At 45.1% G+C, this 17,163-nt stretch overlaps 5 protein-coding genes across 5 annotated transcripts; 3 read left to right on the forward strand and 2 right to left on the reverse strand.

Moving 5' to 3' along the window:
• Positions 1-1,329: 1,329 nt before the first annotated feature.
• Positions 1,330-2,365, forward strand: CCR75_003468 (uncharacterized protein; the record flags this gene model as incomplete). Its single annotated transcript, XM_067961562.1, has 2 exons — positions 1,330-1,789; positions 1,863-2,365. 2 exons carry the CDS (start codon positions 1,330-1,332, stop codon positions 2,363-2,365), a joined length of 963 nt encoding a protein of 320 aa, XP_067817485.1.
• Positions 1,335-3,775, reverse strand: CCR75_003467 (uncharacterized protein). Its single transcript, XM_067961561.1, has 8 exons — positions 3,647-3,775; positions 3,498-3,570; positions 3,370-3,417; positions 3,259-3,306; positions 3,087-3,182; positions 2,745-3,023; positions 1,863-2,660; positions 1,335-1,789 (listed from the first exon to the last, which is right to left on the reverse strand). Exons 1-7 carry the CDS (start codon positions 3,658-3,660, stop codon positions 2,607-2,609), a joined length of 612 nt encoding a protein of 203 aa, XP_067817480.1. The 5' UTR covers positions 3,661-3,775; the 3' UTR covers positions 1,335-1,789; positions 1,863-2,606.
• Positions 3,776-4,059: 284 nt separating this feature from the next.
• Positions 4,060-6,251, forward strand: CCR75_003466 (uncharacterized protein). Its single transcript, XM_067961560.1, has 4 exons — positions 4,060-4,202; positions 4,459-5,682; positions 5,745-5,839; positions 5,911-6,251. Exons 1-4 carry the CDS (start codon positions 4,146-4,148, stop codon positions 6,212-6,214), a joined length of 1,680 nt encoding a protein of 559 aa, XP_067817479.1. The 5' UTR covers positions 4,060-4,145; the 3' UTR covers positions 6,215-6,251.
• Positions 6,252-8,886: 2,635 nt separating this feature from the next.
• On the forward strand, positions 8,887-12,850 carry CCR75_003465 (uncharacterized protein; the record flags this gene model as incomplete). The annotated part of the gene is made up of 2 exons (XM_067961559.1): positions 8,887-9,519; positions 9,575-12,850. The coding sequence occupies 2 exons, from the start codon at positions 8,887-8,889 to the stop codon at positions 12,695-12,697; spliced, it is 3,756 nt and encodes a 1,251-aa protein (XP_067817478.1). The 3' UTR covers positions 12,698-12,850.
• A 215-nt stretch (positions 12,851-13,065) lies between these two features.
• Positions 13,066-14,046, reverse strand: CCR75_003464 (uncharacterized protein; the record flags this gene model as incomplete). Its single annotated transcript, XM_067961558.1, has 1 exon — positions 13,066-14,046. One exon carries the CDS (start codon positions 14,044-14,046, stop codon positions 13,066-13,068), a length of 981 nt encoding a protein of 326 aa, XP_067817477.1.
• Positions 14,047-17,163: the final 3,117 nt, after the last annotated feature.

The following is a 17,163-nucleotide window of genomic DNA, read 5'->3' on the forward strand; positions in this document are numbered from 1 at the left end:
CGGTATGCTGAAGTGCCAAGAAACAGGGTAGCTGTTCCTATCGACGATGGATATCGAATTTGTGGCGGCATCGGGGTTGCCCGAGAGCTTTTAGGCGTGCGGGAAATGTTATGCAAAATTGGCGTGGTGCCAAAATTACCCATACTAATGCATGTGAAAAATCAGGCTCGCTTAGGGGAGAAGCCTCGTTTCTCAAAGCAAAATATATTGGAATTCAAGTCAAAATTATTTGCGTTTTGCCCGTCGTGGAATTATGCTGATACAGTATGTGCGGTCGCAGCAGATGCTAGCTGATTTGCTGACTAAGGCACTCGACGCGACGAAGCTAGCTACACTACGTGTTTTTATGCATGTCGGATAGGACGGTGAAATTTCAGCCCAGGAGGAGTGTTGGAAATGTTGTTATTCTAGTCGTTTCTTGTTAGTTACGAAATGCCTGAAAAAGCACGATGAGATACTTGAAGATGTTTCGCTATCTAACATGTATTGCAGCACGCCGTGGAGACTTGGATTCTGCTGGATGGTTGCGTGTATCGACTATGGAGCTCAACTCGCTCTACTCGTGGGAAAATTCTCGAGGAAAGCAGGTTGTTGGGTTCATAACCGTGTCTGGAAAAGGATCGCCGCTCCACGCAGCGATGCACAATGACCAGCTTAAAATGGTTAGATTTTTGATTTCAATGAGTTTAAGTAGCGGCCAACGACGTAGCGCCTGTCGGATTAAAAGCTTCGACCAGCTTCAGTTGTAGGAAACGGTTTGGATGGACAAGAGAGGGAGAAAGGTAAGACAGATAACGCAAAATAATTATGATATTCCTTTTATTTCACTGCTACAGACTTCCTCTCTGACCACTACTCCTGTTTAGCGTCGCTGTTTTGCCAATATATTACTATTACAAAGGAACTCCTCAAACCGTATCATTTTCCCGAATTATTGTTATAATGTCAGAAATATCTAATTAGTTTGTTCAAAATTTAAACCGTTAGCTGTTGAAAGACAATTTTGGTGGGCTTTAAGTCTTATTTCTGAATAAGTTCTTCCTTGAGGCAAATCACGAAGCATCAAATTTTGGTGGACAGTGTGTAGTGTTGTTCATATGTTCCCTGGCTCGAAATTTGAACTTTATATTGGTACAAGTGTGTAGTAACATGAACAAAGACACCTGTCGTAATGTACGTCAGGATTTGTCGGTAGTCCTACGTATGAAGACTTTGACACTCACCAATTAAATTTAAAGCCTTTTATCCAATACCTATCGAGCATCAAAGGTAGTGCGTCATGGTTGTCTATTGGCATTTTGAATCTGGTTCGACAAATCAAGTAAACAAATGCTACACCGCCTACTTAAGCCCTCTTTGACAGTATTGCCTCGTGTGTCTTCGCACCTGGTGCGTTTGTCAACGACGGCGCTGCCAACTACTCTTGAACGTCTCTTCGACAACAACAAAAAGTGGCGTGAGGGCAAGAAGCTACTTGACCCCGACTATTTCGGCAAGACGTCACGGGGTCAGCATCCGCAATATCTCTGGATTGGCTGCTCAGACTCACGAGTTCCTGCCGAAGAATTGACGGGACTCTCACCCGGTGAGATGTTTGTGCACCGAAACATCGCTAATCTCGTGGTAAGCAATGACATTAGCTCGCTCTCGGTCGTGCAGTACGCTGTGGAGCACCTGAGGGTGAAGGACATCATTGTATGTGGCCACTACGGCTGTGGTGGTGTTAACGCCGCTGTCGATAACAAGAGTCGGGGTATGCTCGACAACTGGCTCTGTAACATTCGCGACGGTGAGATTTTAAACATAGTTTGATCTACGGAAGCTTTTGACTAATGTTGACATTGACTTGTTTATTGATTCAGTCGTTCGACTACACCACGATGAGCTACAGGCAATTGACGACCACGACCAGCGAATGCGTCGTACAGTAGAGCTCAATACGATCGAGCAATGCATTAACGTTTTTAAGATTGGGTTGGTGCAACGCCACCAAGTTAAGTACGGCTTTCCGCGGATTCACGGTCTTGTGTACGACCTCAAGAATGGCAAGCTGAACGAAATGGACATTGATTTCCACTCGTATGTGCGTCAGTACCAATCCATTTACCAACTGCATCCGTTTCCGAAAGGAGAAGCTCCGATGCTCCGATCCCAACTCCAAGGGAATATGATTCGATTACTGGTTGAGGGCCACGTCGAGGAGCCGAACTGGATTCGTGTCGAGTTCGTGAAGGATTCCATGTCGAAAGAGCCGCTTCTTTTCAGCGAATCGGAGATCAATAGCGCCATTGTCAGAGCACAGGATGGCGAGGCTGATAAGAAAATGGTTGATGTTGAGAGGCTTATCCAATGCTTTGATCACTAAGCTTCGAAGCTGCTTTATCTGTGGGTGGTACTGAACTAGTCAACGGTAGCCTTATCACTACAACTCCGCATATCACTCAAGCTATATGCTTTAAAAAAATGCAAAGCACGCGAGCGCTTCTTCAAACAAGTCGCTCGAATAAAAAGCTTGCAATATATTGAATGTTTTGATGAACTTTTGATGCACCGATGTATGAAGTCATCTTTATCGTCTACCGGCTCTAGGCCTTTGATTGCTGCAATTAATTGCACGAGCATCCGTTACTTTTGCCGCCGGCCTTGGTATTCTCCATTAGCTTTGTAGCACCAGAATATTTGCCGTTAAAAACGATTTGACTGAATGATTAGCGCTGTAAAAATGATTTTAGAATAGTGCTTACCTTCGAGCCTGATGGCCGATTGGAATCGCCCACCTTTTCGCGAATCGTGATCAGCTCCGAGGCCATTGTGAGAAAGGCCTCCTCTACATTCTGCGCATTCTTAGCACTCGTTTCGAGAAATGGAATTGACAAGCTGTCAGCAAAAACCTTTGCCGTCTCATACGGCACTGCTTTGTTGTCTTTAACGTCACTCTTATTGCCCACGAGGAGCTTGCATGTTCCATCGCTCGCATATCGATTGACTTCAGTTAGCCAGTCGTTAACATGATCAAACGATTCCTACCACGTACAAATCAGTTTCCTAGGTTATCAGGTGACTGTGTTCGAAAGGAACCTTCTTACCTGACTGGTAACGTCGTAGACCATGATTATACCATCCGCACCACGATAATACGCACTTGTAATCGTGCGAAAACGCTCTTGTCCAGCTGTGTCCCACTATAGCGATGGCGCATACGACATGAAAGATAAGGTTAGCTTTGTATACTATAGTGAGCAACCAATTTACACCCACAATTTGGAGCTTAACGGTCTTATTGTCGATCTTCACTGTGCGAAACCTCTTATCGATTCGAACAAATAGTTCAAATTAATAAATCTAGTCCGTTGTTCCAGATTCACTTACAAAATCCACTCCAATAGTCGTGATGTAGCTCTCTGTGAAGGCGTCATCCTAGAATGGGTCATTATATTTTTAAATATCAGGGCATTCGAAGCAATTTTTCGCTACAGAGCAACAAAGTATACACTCACCGCAAAGCGCAGCAAGAGGCAAGACTTGCCGACGCCTGAGTCTCCAATGAGTACGAGCTTAAACAAATGGTCACTGCATATAAGATCGACCGCATTTCGTTAAAAAGAATGTCAAAACAAGCCGTGGGCAAACAAAAGCGTGCACGCACTAGTCCCTTGACATGATTTTTAATCGTATTGAAAAGTGCAAAGCTTCACTTTTAAATGAAAAGCGCTGCTGATATCGCTGTTTTCCAGAGAGACGACAGAAGGACGCCAAGTGCCGGTTAGTCTTACTTGAGTAGCTTTGCAGGTGCTCTCCTGTCTAAAAAGGCCACCTTGAAGGAACACGTTTTGGAGGTGAATTCGAAACCTTTTAATTGACGTGACCCACTCAAATTAGTGCGACCAAACATTTTTGACAAGCTAATGGAGAGCGGAGACTCAAATGCAGTGGGCGCGCCGCCAATGAAGACGCGGCGTGGCAGCGGTGGCGCAGTCTACGAAAAGTACTTGAATATCAAAAGCAATGTACTTCCTGATGATGACACCACTGCCTCAATGGATAAAAACAAGGATATTACGAATTCGACAGGTAAGCCTCGTTGCAATGACACTGTATTAGTTGTCGAGTTATTTTCTTGCTAACTTTTTCACTAATCGACCGTAATGGCTATCTTTTGGACCTACTGTGTAGACAAGCAAGAACTCGAAGCTGGAGAAGTGGTCAGTATTGATGCAAATGTAGCTGCATGTGCTAACGGACCCTCAGGCCACGCGTGTCTGCTGCAGAGCTTGAGATTAAATCTGAGATAATATCTCACCCTCCGCAAGCACGTCGCAGCTCGAGGTGTCTGTGGTGTCGTTTCTTGATATTAAGGTATCACTTAACTAACAGTTATTGGCACTTTTTGTGTGTTTGAACGTGCTCGTGCTTTTGAATCAAATTCTTCGTCGCCATCGCATGAACCGAAATGTTCAGTATACAGCAATGCAAGTCGGTGCAACAACAAATAATGGGCATGACATGATATTGTCGAAAAATGGAGAATCAAGATCACCGAAGAGAGGGCTTCCAGAAAGTCCGTTAAGAGGACGTAGCCGAAGTCATGGTCGCAATGGAATACCTGATCATTGGAACGAAATAGGTCGGCCTCGGTCATCATCTCGTAATCAGCCTGGAAACGGACGTTTTAATGAATTTAATCGAAACAATGGGCCGTATAATGGTCCACGCAGCCCACGTGACGGCTTTGGAGGGAGGCCAGAAAGCTTTGGCGGTAGACCCAGCAGTCCACCTCGTAGTGGTGGTAACTTTAATCGACGACCCGGCAGTCCACCTCGAGGTGGCAGCCCAAGAGGAGGATTTGGTGGCAGACCCGGTAGTCCACCTCGCGATAACTTTCCTGGACGACTTTGTAGTCCACCGCGTGGTAGATTTAACGGAAGACCTGGTAGCCCACCGCACAACAGTTTTATCGGTGGCTGTCGAAGCCCTCGACGTGATTATCCTGGGAATAATTTTCGTGGTCGCTCTCCACCTCGCGATGATTTTCAACGTGGCCCGCCAAGAGACGGCCCAGGCGAGGTACGCGGCAGTCCCCGTATGAGCGGCCGTGGTCCTGTTCGGAGTCGCAGCCGCAGTCCTCCACGCAACGGGAACGGCTTTGGACCTGGCTTTGATCAACGATCAAAATCAGCTGGGCCACTGAGTCCTCGACGTGAGTCTGGTCGAAGGAGCTTACCTCGCGAGGAGTTTAACAGAACAAGGAGCCCTCCACGCAATGGCCCACCACGTAATACTTTTAATGGGCCAAGAAGCCCTCTACGCGACGGCCCACCACGGAACAATTTTAATGGACCAAGGAGCCCTCTTCGCGATGGCCCATTACGTGGTCGTAGCCCTGGCGGTCGGCCCCCATTTGATGACCGTGGCAGAGGCCCATTGCCGATGGGGCGTCCTCCAAGTCCTATGCGCGGAGAAGAGCCTCGCTTTGTCGACCGAGGTCCACCTGGTCTTCCTCCTCTATTTCATCCTCGAGGTCGAAGCCGTAGTCCGATCCGACCACCAATGGGCGATATGATGCGCAAAAGAGATCGCAGTTGGGAGCGCGGTGGCCCTCCGCCCAACGCAATTGGACGCCCATTGAATGAACCTTGGCGTGTAGCCGACAGTCCTCGATTAATGGAGCCTCGACCCTTTGATGTACGTTCAGGCTATGATTGATATGTATTTGCGTCAAAGTGTCTAAGTGATCGACCACACAGGCTCCAAGTGAATGGAATTTTGAATTAAAACGCAGCGGGAAGGCAAAATGCCGCTGCAGCGCCACGTCACTTTCGGTGGGCCTTAACCGTCAATTGTAAGTTGTTGGTCGTAGTGATTGAGTTGCATTTGTAACGGGTAGATCTCATTCTGCTCTATTGTACTCAGGCCTTTGTATCTAGACGTAATGTCACTGCCGCACTTGAACAAGTCACCCGAGTTCTTGCAACTTGATCGACCAAACGTGCGAAGAGTCGTGTATGAAGTGAAACCCGAGTCGATGGCTGATGCCAGTGGCTATCAGGAGTTTGTAAACTACCTCATTCAAGGACGCAATGGTCATGCACGCGCAGGAGGAGCGGGGGAAATGGACCCGCAAGGCTTCAAGGTGTTTATATTGCCTCCAGGCCAAGCGTCACGGCAACTTGGGTACGAAGGAGATCATATGATTGTCGTATTGCGCTCGCGTTAATCAAAAAGTAAATTCAATTTTATTGGTCTTCGTACAATGATGGTCTTTGACGTGGTCCACGCAGTAATTTCGTCGCGTTTGGTAGTTTCACTTCGTAGCATCATGACGCCGATAAGTGACGACGCATGCCGCGTGTGTGGAAAGGAGGATGACGAGGAATTTCTTGTGCTGTGTGACGGATGTGATCGCGCTTTTCATACTGCTTGTATTCAAGGATGCACGTGCTGTAATACAAAGCCACGCAACAACTTTGCACGCAAGCCGCCCGTGCCCGATGGCGACTGGTATTGTAAATTCTGTGCCGGTCGCATTCCTGCACTTGGTGCGTGATGCTCCTACAGATTTATATCGCTTACATGCCTTTTGATCCATTTGGGATGACTGAACGACTGTTTGTGGCTGTTTATGGCATTTAAGAGGAGGGAAAGATGTCCGTGTCTTCTGTATTTGTTTGGGGGGATAACGAGGACGGACAGGTTCGTTTCTATCGGTGCCTAGGCATTTGAATGCGATATTGTTGTTACTTACATTGTTAATGTATCATTTTATCGATATTGCGTTTAATTTGACAGTTGGGACTCCCGGACAGTGATGTCAAGGTAATTTGGAAGCCAAGTAAGGTGCGCGAGCTGGAGGGAATTGGCGTTCTAGCCATTGCTTGTGGAGAAACGTGCACGTATGTGCTTTGCAACGATGCAAATATATACTCGGTCGGAACGGGTCTTTCCGGTCAGCTTGGACACCAGGACATTGTACACGAGAAACTAGTCCACTTCCGAAAAGTATGCTGCTGCTTTTTTTTGATTAGCCTAACTTTCGTTACAAGTATTCGACGATAATCTAATGATGACGACTTTATGTGCGAATTCTTACAGCTGGAATCAATTACGGAAGACAAGCGTTCCAAAGGGGAAGGAAGGTGCAGACCTATTGAAAGCTGATACTTAACTTCTGCCTGTTGCAACAATGTACTGAATGGTTGTTTCGCTTTGAATGATACTCCTTCAGGTTTTCGCAAATCCATGCTGGGTCTAACTTTGGGTTAGCCATCACGACCGAAGGACATGCTTACACTTGGGGTAATGGCGAGCTCGGACAGTTAGGCCACCAGGACAATAAAAATAAAAAAGTGCCAAAGAAGATATCTGCGCTCCGAGAACTTGAAGTGCCTGTGGAGTTGGGTATATGCTGTATTCGTTTGAAGCGACTTTTTAAACATGAGGCTGACCAATACATTATCGTGTGTTATTGTTGCCTTCTTTTGTAGCAACATGTGGTGGCGACTTTGTAATAATGACATCAAAAGACAGTGGTGATGACGACCAATTTAACACCAAGAAACCAGGTGTGTTTATGAGCATGGGGTCTAACATTCAAGGACAATTGGGCGATGCGTCCAATAAAAATCAGTGGGTTCCACAGCTGCTGAATAACAACGCTTCCGACTTTACCAACGTAAGTCAAATCTGCGGATATCTTGCTATTTAAAGAAAATGCAATGAATTGCTAAAATAAAAGCTGTGGTTAAGCCTGAGGACCAGGACATTAATGATCCAGCAGAGTTTTTGCTTGGCCGAGACATTACGCAATTAGCTGCCGGTAAATCTCATGCTGCCGCTGTCGTGGCTGGGTACGTTTCGTCGCTTCTTTTCAGTTTGCTGGAATGATAATAGGTTTTTGACAAGCATCATATTTGCTGTTATGATCTTAGAACCAAGAGCCTTTGGACGTGGGGATACGGCGATCGTGGTAGGGCGTTACACTAAAATGTTTAAAATCATGTTGGAATAGCGACAAATAGCCCATTCAAAATTATTGCAACTTGTTTATCGTACGTAGGCCAAGTTGGACATTTAAAGCCAAGTCCTATTGAAGGCCAATCCAAATTCTTTCGTTCACAGTTTCGCGTTTCACGGCCTCGATTTGTCCAGGTTTGTATCGTACCAACTATTCATTTAGCGATGTCAAATGTCAACAAGTTTTCTTTGCAGGCTTTCAAGAGCGATACCGTCAAGCTTGTTGCATGCGGTGCCCAACATACCCTTGTGCTACTAACTGATGGACGGTTATTTGCCATGGGCGACAATGAATATGGTCAGCTTGGCGTCAAGCGTGGCATGACATTGGAGAGTAATTGCGTAGATACCCCCATCTTAGTTGCCTCATTCGGAGTCGATAAATGTATCAAGCAAATTGGCTGCGGTGATGACTTTTCCGCGGCGCTATTGACCACAAAAGACGTCTACACTTGGGGTCGAAACCACCTTGGCCAGCTCGGCTTGGGTGACTCCCAAATTGCTCTACAGGATATGCCAACAAAGATTGTCGATCTTCCGCCCATTCAAAAGCTCGCGATTGGTTTTAACCAGGTTTTTGCAATCGAATTTACCGATGGTACGGTCTATCTTAGCATCGAGGCAGCCTCAATCAACGACTTACGATCTTTGTCTTTTCTAGAAACGCAGCCGCCTCCAGTCGTTCGTGCCACCGCTTCTAAGCGAGGAAGAGCCAATGGACCCGACGCTAGCTCTAAGAAAGCAAAAAGGTGAAAATAGGACGAGTTTGTGCTTTGCCGCAACTTTTTAACTTTAACTCTTTAAGTTGCATTAATTTTACAAAGTACGAATGAAGTTTTGACATAATCACATGTGTTTATTATTTAACGGACGGTAATGAACGTCCCGCGGCAGCAGTTTGCGACGTACAACCCGCAGCAGCAGTTTCTTGTGGGGGCTGCTGCAAAACAGGGAGGTAACAATAGTGGGTCGCTTTATGCTTGGCAGCCTCCCTCGCCCCTCGAGCAGCAATACTACGACGTGCTCTTCACCCACGCGGACGACCAGCGCCGCAATGCGATTAGTGGAAAGCAAGCGGTCGCATTTTTCTTCCGATCGCACTTGGACAAGGCCATTTTACGTGAAATTTGGAGCCTCGCTGATAGTCAGCAAAGAAGTGAGTTATCGCGAAATGAGTTTTATGTGGCCATGCGACTTATCAGCATGGGTCAACGAGGAGAAGAGGTGTCGATTCAGCGCTTTAGTCAATATGCAGCGATGCAGTACCCACTTCCAGTCATCGAGGGGTTTCCACCACCTTTAGAAATGTCGCAGCCGACTCAATTGCATCAGAATTATCCCCAGAATCTTAGCTCTATGCCTCTGCAATCCTCAAGATCATATGCTCTTACGGCAGAAGAGAAAAGCAAGTACGATCTTGTGTTTCGCAAATATGACACGGATCGTGATGGACTTTTAATGGGCGGCGAAGCTGTGGCGCTCTTTCAGATGTCAGGCCTCGATCGCAATGTACGTCGTTTATTGACTACGAATTCTATGGCATTATAAGTATCATAATATTTAGGTGCTGCGAGACATTTGGGCAATGGCAGACATCACGCAAGATAGCAAGTTAAATCTGCAAGAATTTTATGTGGCAATGCATCTTATTGTTTGTGTGAGCAAGCGTGGACTGCCCATGCCGCCATCCTTACCTCCAGAGCTTAGACAAGCAGTATTTGGATCGAGCAACAGTACTGCTCAGGATACACCTGAACACGCCAGTCTTGGCTTGCACATAGAGCAAAGGGCTCAAGAAAAGAACCTGCCACCTAAACTAGAGGGTATGTCTGCGTTTGATTCTTTTTCAGTCTCTGAAGATGTTCCTCTGCCAAGTTACGCGTCGTTTACGCCTCAAGCAAACTTTAACTATGCAACTGATGGTAGTATAACCAACCACCATGTCGAAGCTTTGAGTGATGCTGTACATGCGGCGCCTATGCAACAGGGTTTTGTTGCACCTTTAGGATCTGGCGTCTTTAATGGGAAGGATTGCGAGCATTCTGTGAATTTAATGCCCAATGTTAGTGGTATGGCTCCGGAACCACCTCGCTTACCCGATCAAAAAGAATATTCATACGCTTCTGGCAGCAATGCCCACGTTCAAGAGCCTCGATATCAATTTGCTGCGTTTCCAGCAATTTCGCAGGCCAATTCAGGACTTGAGGCTGAAAATTTTGGAGTCTACGAGCAATCATCTGTTTCGATAGAAAAACAATTCTTGGCTGAAGAAAAGGACAAAAAAGTGGTCGGTGAACTTGATGAAATAAACGAGCAAGTTACTTTAATTCTTGATAGTGTAGAACGCAAACAAACAACGATTGAAATGATTTCGGAGAGTTTTCGCGAGTTGGATGAATTACGTCACGAATTGGTCACTCTTGTTGTAAAGAGGGATCGTTTGCGCTCTGCATTAGCTTCTTCCTCATTAGCGTCAGACAATTCCACGGATGCCAAAGTTATACGTGCTGTAGAACTTACGTTGCAAAATCTTGTGGACAATCAGAAGAAGTTAGTTCAGCAACTACAGCGCGACATCTCAAGACACGAAGGCGAGCTAGAAGAATCAATTCTAAGCGCAAAATTACAGCAAAAGATGTCACTCGACCCGCAACCATCATTAATAGCCACAGGAGCTACGCAGAACGATTTTGACGCTCCAAAAAGCAAAGACAATTCCCCTCCCCCCGCTCCACCTTTGCATGACATTGCAAACCTGCTTCCATCTCCTGTGGTGACGACTTCTGCCCCATTTATTTCTGCTTTCACTTCAAACGCAACGAGTACGAGTGATTTGGATGCTTTTAACAACCTTGGCTCGTTTACGCGATCGAATGCCAATACTAGGCTAATCTTAACAACACGAAAATCATCGAATTCACTTATCTCGCCAACCCCATCTTCGTCTCAACATGCGATTGCAACCGATACTTTGGATGCATTTGATTTTTCACAAACCAAATCAACGCCATCGCTACTGGCAGAATTTGAAGAGTCCCCTACGAAGTCGCTTTTTAGTGTACAGCCGCCCACTGCGAAGCATGACACTCCATTTGACGCTTTTGCTGATACTGTTGTCCCATCGGCGGATTTGAAGACCGAAACCTCAACGTATTCTATAGTAACCCCGTCGCCCGCTGCAATTAATGATTTGGACTTAAATGATATCGCTGAATTACACGCTGCCGAATCTGCCGCAAAATCAATTTGTACAGAGTCTTGTGCTTCGCTTGATCCTGTTACAAAGACTGAAGCGTTCAAGATTTTACCATTCTTGCCTCCACCGGCGTCAAAAGCTACTAATTTTGATGCTTTCGCGGCTCCACCACTTTCTATAAATACTATGGAGACGTCTACAAAAAGTGTCGCTAATGAAATTTTAATTTTCTCTCCAGTTAAAGCGAACAGCAAAGAATGTAATGCATTTGACAATTTTGGCGCTGCTACTGTCAACGCTTCGGAGAACGAGGTGTCATTTAACGAAGTGTCGTTTACCGCTACATCTACTGTTGGTATTGAGTCGTCAAGTAAAGTCCTTGAGCCATTCGGCAACTCCTTAGGGCCTACCTCAATGCCAACAGAAAATTTGCCATCTTCGCAGTTTGCTTCTGATAAAAACGACTTTGATGACTTTGGAGATTTTAGCTCGGCTTCCGTAGAAAGCATTGTTTCATCCTCTGCTTCACAATTGCTAGTGGATGATAGTGAAGCGTGTACGCAAGACGATTTTGGTGCTGCTTTAGACAACGTAGCATCAACTTACGAGCCATTATATGTATCTGGAAACCTTGCAGCAAAAACACCAAGTAGTGGCTTTGACGCTTTTAACGATTCCCATGCAACAACTGAAGAGATGCCAAATAGTACAGTCTTCTCTCATTTCAATTCAAAAGCTAATGACTTTGATAGCTTCAATGACGGTGACTCGACTTCAACATTAGCGAAATGCGCTACAACAATTCTTACGTCATCAAAGCAAGTGGAATCGGACAGAGACGCGCCGTTCGTGGAAGTCAATTCGCTTGATTCTTGTACTGAATTCTCAAGATCTTCTCTCGACGCTGCGGGTGACACCGAATCAATAAAGTTTGGTTTCTTTGATGCCGCTTCTGGCATTGCGGGGAGAGATTTCGAGTCGTTACCTGAAAACTTTTCATCAGCAGCTTTTCTCGCCCCTGCTGTTGACGAGGAAAAAAACTCGCCAGTTACGCGATTTATTTCGGATGCTAGCGACCTCGAAAGCCTCGGCAATTTTGAATCTACTCTAGCATCAGCGGAGAGCGCCATCCTTTCGAATTCGTCTGATAAGCTGGCAGAGTCTACGAGGAATCCAAAGCTTATAGAACCCGCTTCACCTGTTGAATTTTCCGGCACTTTCTTAAATGCAATGGACGACACTGAATCAAATACGTTTGGCAACTTCACAACGGCAGCATCCGAGGCTGGAATTGCATCGGACAGGTTAAACTCAACATCTTCTCCCGCTGAATCGACAAATTATCGTTTTGAAGCGTCTAGCTATTCTAGTGCATCAATTGAAAAGGTGTCAGAAAATTTGCCGCTCTCCGCATCGGGAAAGAACAATTTTGATGATTTCAGCTCGGCTTTAGCAGCATCAGATCGTGCCACTTCATCTTTTACGTCTTAACAGAAGACAAAAGCGTTTAATGCCTCACTTTTGTAGAAACTTATGCAGTGCCTCTTTTGTGTGTCCGCTAGTTTGGACGTTCCGTTCTACTTTTTTACAAGCGCTTTAGCGACTTTTTGCAATTGGTTAATTTCATGTATTTCTGTTGGCTTATTTATCACTTTTATGTTATATCTTTTCAAAAATTCTCAGCGGTGATTCACTGTCGAGGCGACGGAATATTGCTAAGTTAGCTCGAAAAACGTCTTTTAACCTTTTTAAAACGGCTTTTCTAAAAACTAAAACGGATCTTGCATTGAAAAACGTATAAAATAAACATCTAGAATATACAAAATGTGCCTGTTCCGAGACTAATTCCGATCGTACGATCAATCTATGATTTGTGCCTCTAAAGGGGCAAAGTGCGCAATGAGGTGCTTGACATTGATCAAGGAATCATCAGCATCATTGACGCGGCTTTTAATAGTCTCGATCGCTTCATCAACTTCCTCAGGAGAAAACAAATCTGCTTCCCGCTTGAGCATGCGAGCCATATATCGAGTACGGACGATGCCGGGTTCGTTTTCGAGGCCATCTGCTAGATCTAAGATCGCGTTACGGCGTCGATGTGCCAAACTAATGGTAGGCTCGCCATCCGGGAAAGCATGGAGATTGTCGACAGCGACAAGATTGGCATAGTATCCACTGTAGTCGACCTTGAGCTCCTTAAGTTTGCCCGTCTTGACATCGTACACGAGACCGTGAATAATTGGCTGGTCACGACGTCCAAGGCGATGCTGCACCACATTCATCTTAAAGATATTAAGACACTGTTGCTTAACATTCAGCTCCACCGTGCGACGGTAACGAGCCTTCTCCGTCGGGAGTGCGTCAAGCTCTTTCTTGTGCTCACGATGCACGTCACGAACAGTTTGTAACCAGGTGTCTAAGATGCCAATATGCTTGTTCTCCATCGCAGCCTTTACACCACCGCAGCCGTAGTGGCCGCATACAATAATATCCTTTACATTCAGCGACTCAACAGCGTACTGAACGACGGAGAGCACGTTGATGTCGTTCGTGACGACGAGGTTGGCGACATTACGATGGCAAAACATCTCACCTGGATCCAATCCCGTTATTTCTTCCGCAGGAACACGCGAGTCGGAGCACCCAATCCAAAGGTACGGAGGGTGTTGGTCCTCAGCAGTCCGATCAAAGAGGGAGGAATCCCGCTGCATTAATTCTTCACGCCACTTCTTATTGTTATCAAGAAGGTGCTGAATCGACTCGGACGAGTGGAAACATTCCTCCTTGGTCGTATTGCTTCCTCTTGGGTACGGCGGTGCAACGACGGTGGCGTCCGCCATCTTTAATAGAGCTGTGGACGTGGCAACTTAATAGGGAAAGTGAATCGTGGTAGAGCAATAGAGGTGAACTGAATATTGTTGGCTACTAAAGCAGCAAGTATTAAAAGACTTGAGAGCAAATCGATTGGACAATCAGATTTGAAACTGCGCTTCATGCGACAGCCGCAATGGCTTGCGACCTCTGAACCATAGTTGTCTCGTCGTTATGTTGTTGTCCCATCGTTCTGGCGATTGTTTGTGGTCTATGGGGTACCGCAAATCCATGCAAAGTTTGACAAGGCTAATATTGCAGATGAACAGTGCGACGAAGAGGGTAATCCTCACGACAGTAGTTTACCGACGACGAATTGTCGTGCGTGAACTTGCCGTATTGCTAATTTTATCGCTGTCTTCTAACGTCACTTGATAAAAAAGACTCGACGCTTCTTTGTCGCCTTAATATACTTTTGGAGTTTCATTTTATGGTCTAAAGGTCAGTTTCAAGCGACCAAAATTAGACGAACATTTAAAGTGAAGCAAAAATAGCCAGTCGAATATCCTACTGCGTAAACTTTTATGTGGTGGTCTGATAAGTGCAAACATTCGCGTCCCAAACATGGCGGGTCTTTCGTCGTGCCCTCTCAAGTATGCAAAGCATTACTCGAGTCTTAATGAATTAAAACCTGCTTAGGGTAACGAATCGAATTTTCAGTCGCATGGTGATCAATTCGCGCACGAAATCTTCAACAACTTGATTATTTGTGGAACTGGCTTAAGTTGCCCTAATGTTACATAGTCCCCGTGAAGTTCACTTTGTGCACTTAAAGGGTGGTCAATTTGTGACGGGGTGTATCGTTACATGAAATTAACACTAAAAGGTTGTTAATTAATATTATCTAAAAGACATTCACATTAGCGGGGATGACGGCTAGCACCATTACGCGAGGCATCTAGGAAGATACGCTCGCAATACATAGTAGTGTCTATCTACAGAGATGGCAATTTAGGATTTGATAAAACAAAAATTATATTTAATACGATTAAATAAAAGTCAGTTCGAAAACTCCTTTCTACTTGGTAAGTGCGCACGAGGAGTCGGATCATCGCTCCCATGACGACACATTTACCAGAGTACTAATATTGTAGATGGATAGTGCGACGAAGAGGGCTTAGTGCGTTTGATAGGGTCGCTAAGGCTGTAACGGGCTAAAGTCGCCCTAAGGTTACACAGTCCCCGTTAAGTTCACTTGGTGTGCTTAAGGGGATGCTCAATTACTAAATAATAGTAATTAGACCCAGCACTCGGGGGTGGTGCACATTTGTGACCAACCCTTGTGTATATGATGCACATAGGTGCATTCACATTAGGAGGGATGACGCCCAGCGTCATCCGTTACGCGAGGTATCTAGAAAGATACGCTCGCAATAAATATTAAGTGTTATCTATAGAGATGACATTTAGTATAAATAGGTATTTATATTTGATAAAAATAGAGTAAAAATAGGTTTTTATATTTGATACGATTAAATATAACTTAGGCTGAAAACTACTTTCTACTTAGTAAGTGCATACGAGGAGCCGGATTACCGCTCCCGTGACGACACTTTTGCTAGAGTACTTAGTGTGTTGGGTGAGGTCGCTAACGCGCCCACCACAACTACCTCACTGCACGCAAGAGAAGCAGGTTTAACCGCTTCCTCGCTGTGCTAGGGTGTGTGTCTAAGTAGAGCGTGGCCGCAATACGACGTGCCCGCCTATGCATCGTGTGAATAATGGAAAAGTCCAGTGCCTTAACTAAGGTCCGGAAAAGAGCGGTTGAAGCCTTTCCTTCATCCCGTCGGTAATCGACTCACATTCGACGGGCTGATGACCAAATTTGTCCTCAGTCTCAAACGAATTGGCCAGTGCATTGACATTACATGAAAATGTAAGAGCAGTTATTTTTGGCGTTTGAGTTTCAACATTTATGGTAATAATGGATTGTTATGACCCTGTCGAAATTGTTAGTGGCCTTTCATATTTAAAGGACGAAGGTCCATGGGCTTGAAGTTGTTGGCTCCCTAAGAATCATCATAGACAAAAGTCTACAAAATTACAGTCTCTGATATGCTTTAAACGCGCTTAGGTAAATACTACATATATTTACTTCTCAATAATAAACAAGTTTGGGTGGTATTGCACAATTCCACCTGAATTTGTTTCAGGCATGTGCTGGATTGTATACCTATCAAAATAAGTTTTATTCTGTGGATGGGCCTTGTCAAGTCTTGCATTCTTATGTCGACCGAGCATCCGAAGACCGAACATCTCATGACAGCTGCCAATGAAAACACGAATAATTTTTCAAAGCGCTCAATGCGCAAGGAAAAGCGCCGCCTGCAGATTGAAGAGCGGAAGGCGGCTAAGAAGCTTAAGCTCCAGGAGCGGCAGCGCGCTAAGAAAGTTAATAGACTCACTTCGCCGCCTGCAGAAATCAATATGAGCGACGATGCTGTGCTGCGACGCAAAGAGCGCATAATTGCTAAGCGAGAGGCTTGCTTGATGGCTGCAGAAGAAGGCGTGAGTGTAGTTATTGACTGCGAATTTGAGGAAAAGATGACCGAAAAGGAAAAGAAGAGTCTCTCGCAGCAAATTATGTGCGTGAGTGGTCATTTTATTTGATTGTTTTTATGCGTCTGTGCAGAATAATTTTTAATTTAAATTTACAATTATTCATGCAGGTTTTCGTACGGAGTGAACAAAAAAAATTGCATGCCCATGAAGTACGTTTGCAAGTAAAAATTTCTGTCAAATTATTAATGCCCCCAAGTATCCTTTTCTTTAGCGTATTCATTACTTCACTGCATGGCGGCACAAAAAAGAATTTGGAAAAGATAAGCGGTTTTCGCGAGTGGCATGCGGTACGGCTACATTTTTTCTATCTAAGTGTGCAATAATGAATCTTGATTTCGTATCTGCAGTTCGCCGAATCGTCTAAAAGCTATACGGATCTCTTTCATAAAGATTCACTCGTTTATCTCACAGCTGACTCACCTAATATTATCACAAAGCTGAGTCGTGACAAAGTATACATAATTGGTGGCATTGTGGACCGTAACCGCTTTAAGGGTTTGACGTACCAGAAAGCAATTGATCAA

This window comes from Bremia lactucae, linkage group LG3 (assembly GCF_004359215.1).
Source record: "Bremia lactucae strain SF5 linkage group LG3, whole genome shotgun sequence".
NCBI classification, from domain to species: domain Eukaryota; phylum Oomycota; class Peronosporomycetes; order Peronosporales; family Peronosporaceae; genus Bremia; species Bremia lactucae.

Excerpts from the sequence above, each read along its gene's own strand:
- CCR75_003467 (XM_067961561.1), bottom strand. Across the intron at positions 3,418-3,497 it reads GCCTCTTGCTGCGCTTTGCG|GATGACGCCTTCACAGAGAG; the intron begins GTGAGTGTATAC and ends GACCCATTCTAG. Across the intron at positions 2,661-2,744 it reads ATCGGCCATCAGGCTCGAAG|CTAATGGAGAATACCAAGGC; the intron begins GTAAGCACTATT and ends GGTGCTACAAAG.
- CCR75_003466 (XM_067961560.1), top strand. The coding sequence starts at position 4,146 with ATGGCTATCTTTTGGACCTACTGTGTAGACAAGCAAGAACTCGAAGCT. Across the intron at positions 4,203-4,458 it reads AACTCGAAGCTGGAGAAGTG|TATACAGCAATGCAAGTCGG; the intron begins GTCAGTATTGAT and ends CGAAATGTTCAG. Across the intron at positions 5,683-5,744 it reads TGGAGCCTCGACCCTTTGAT|GCTCCAAGTGAATGGAATTT; the intron begins GTACGTTCAGGC and ends TCGACCACACAG.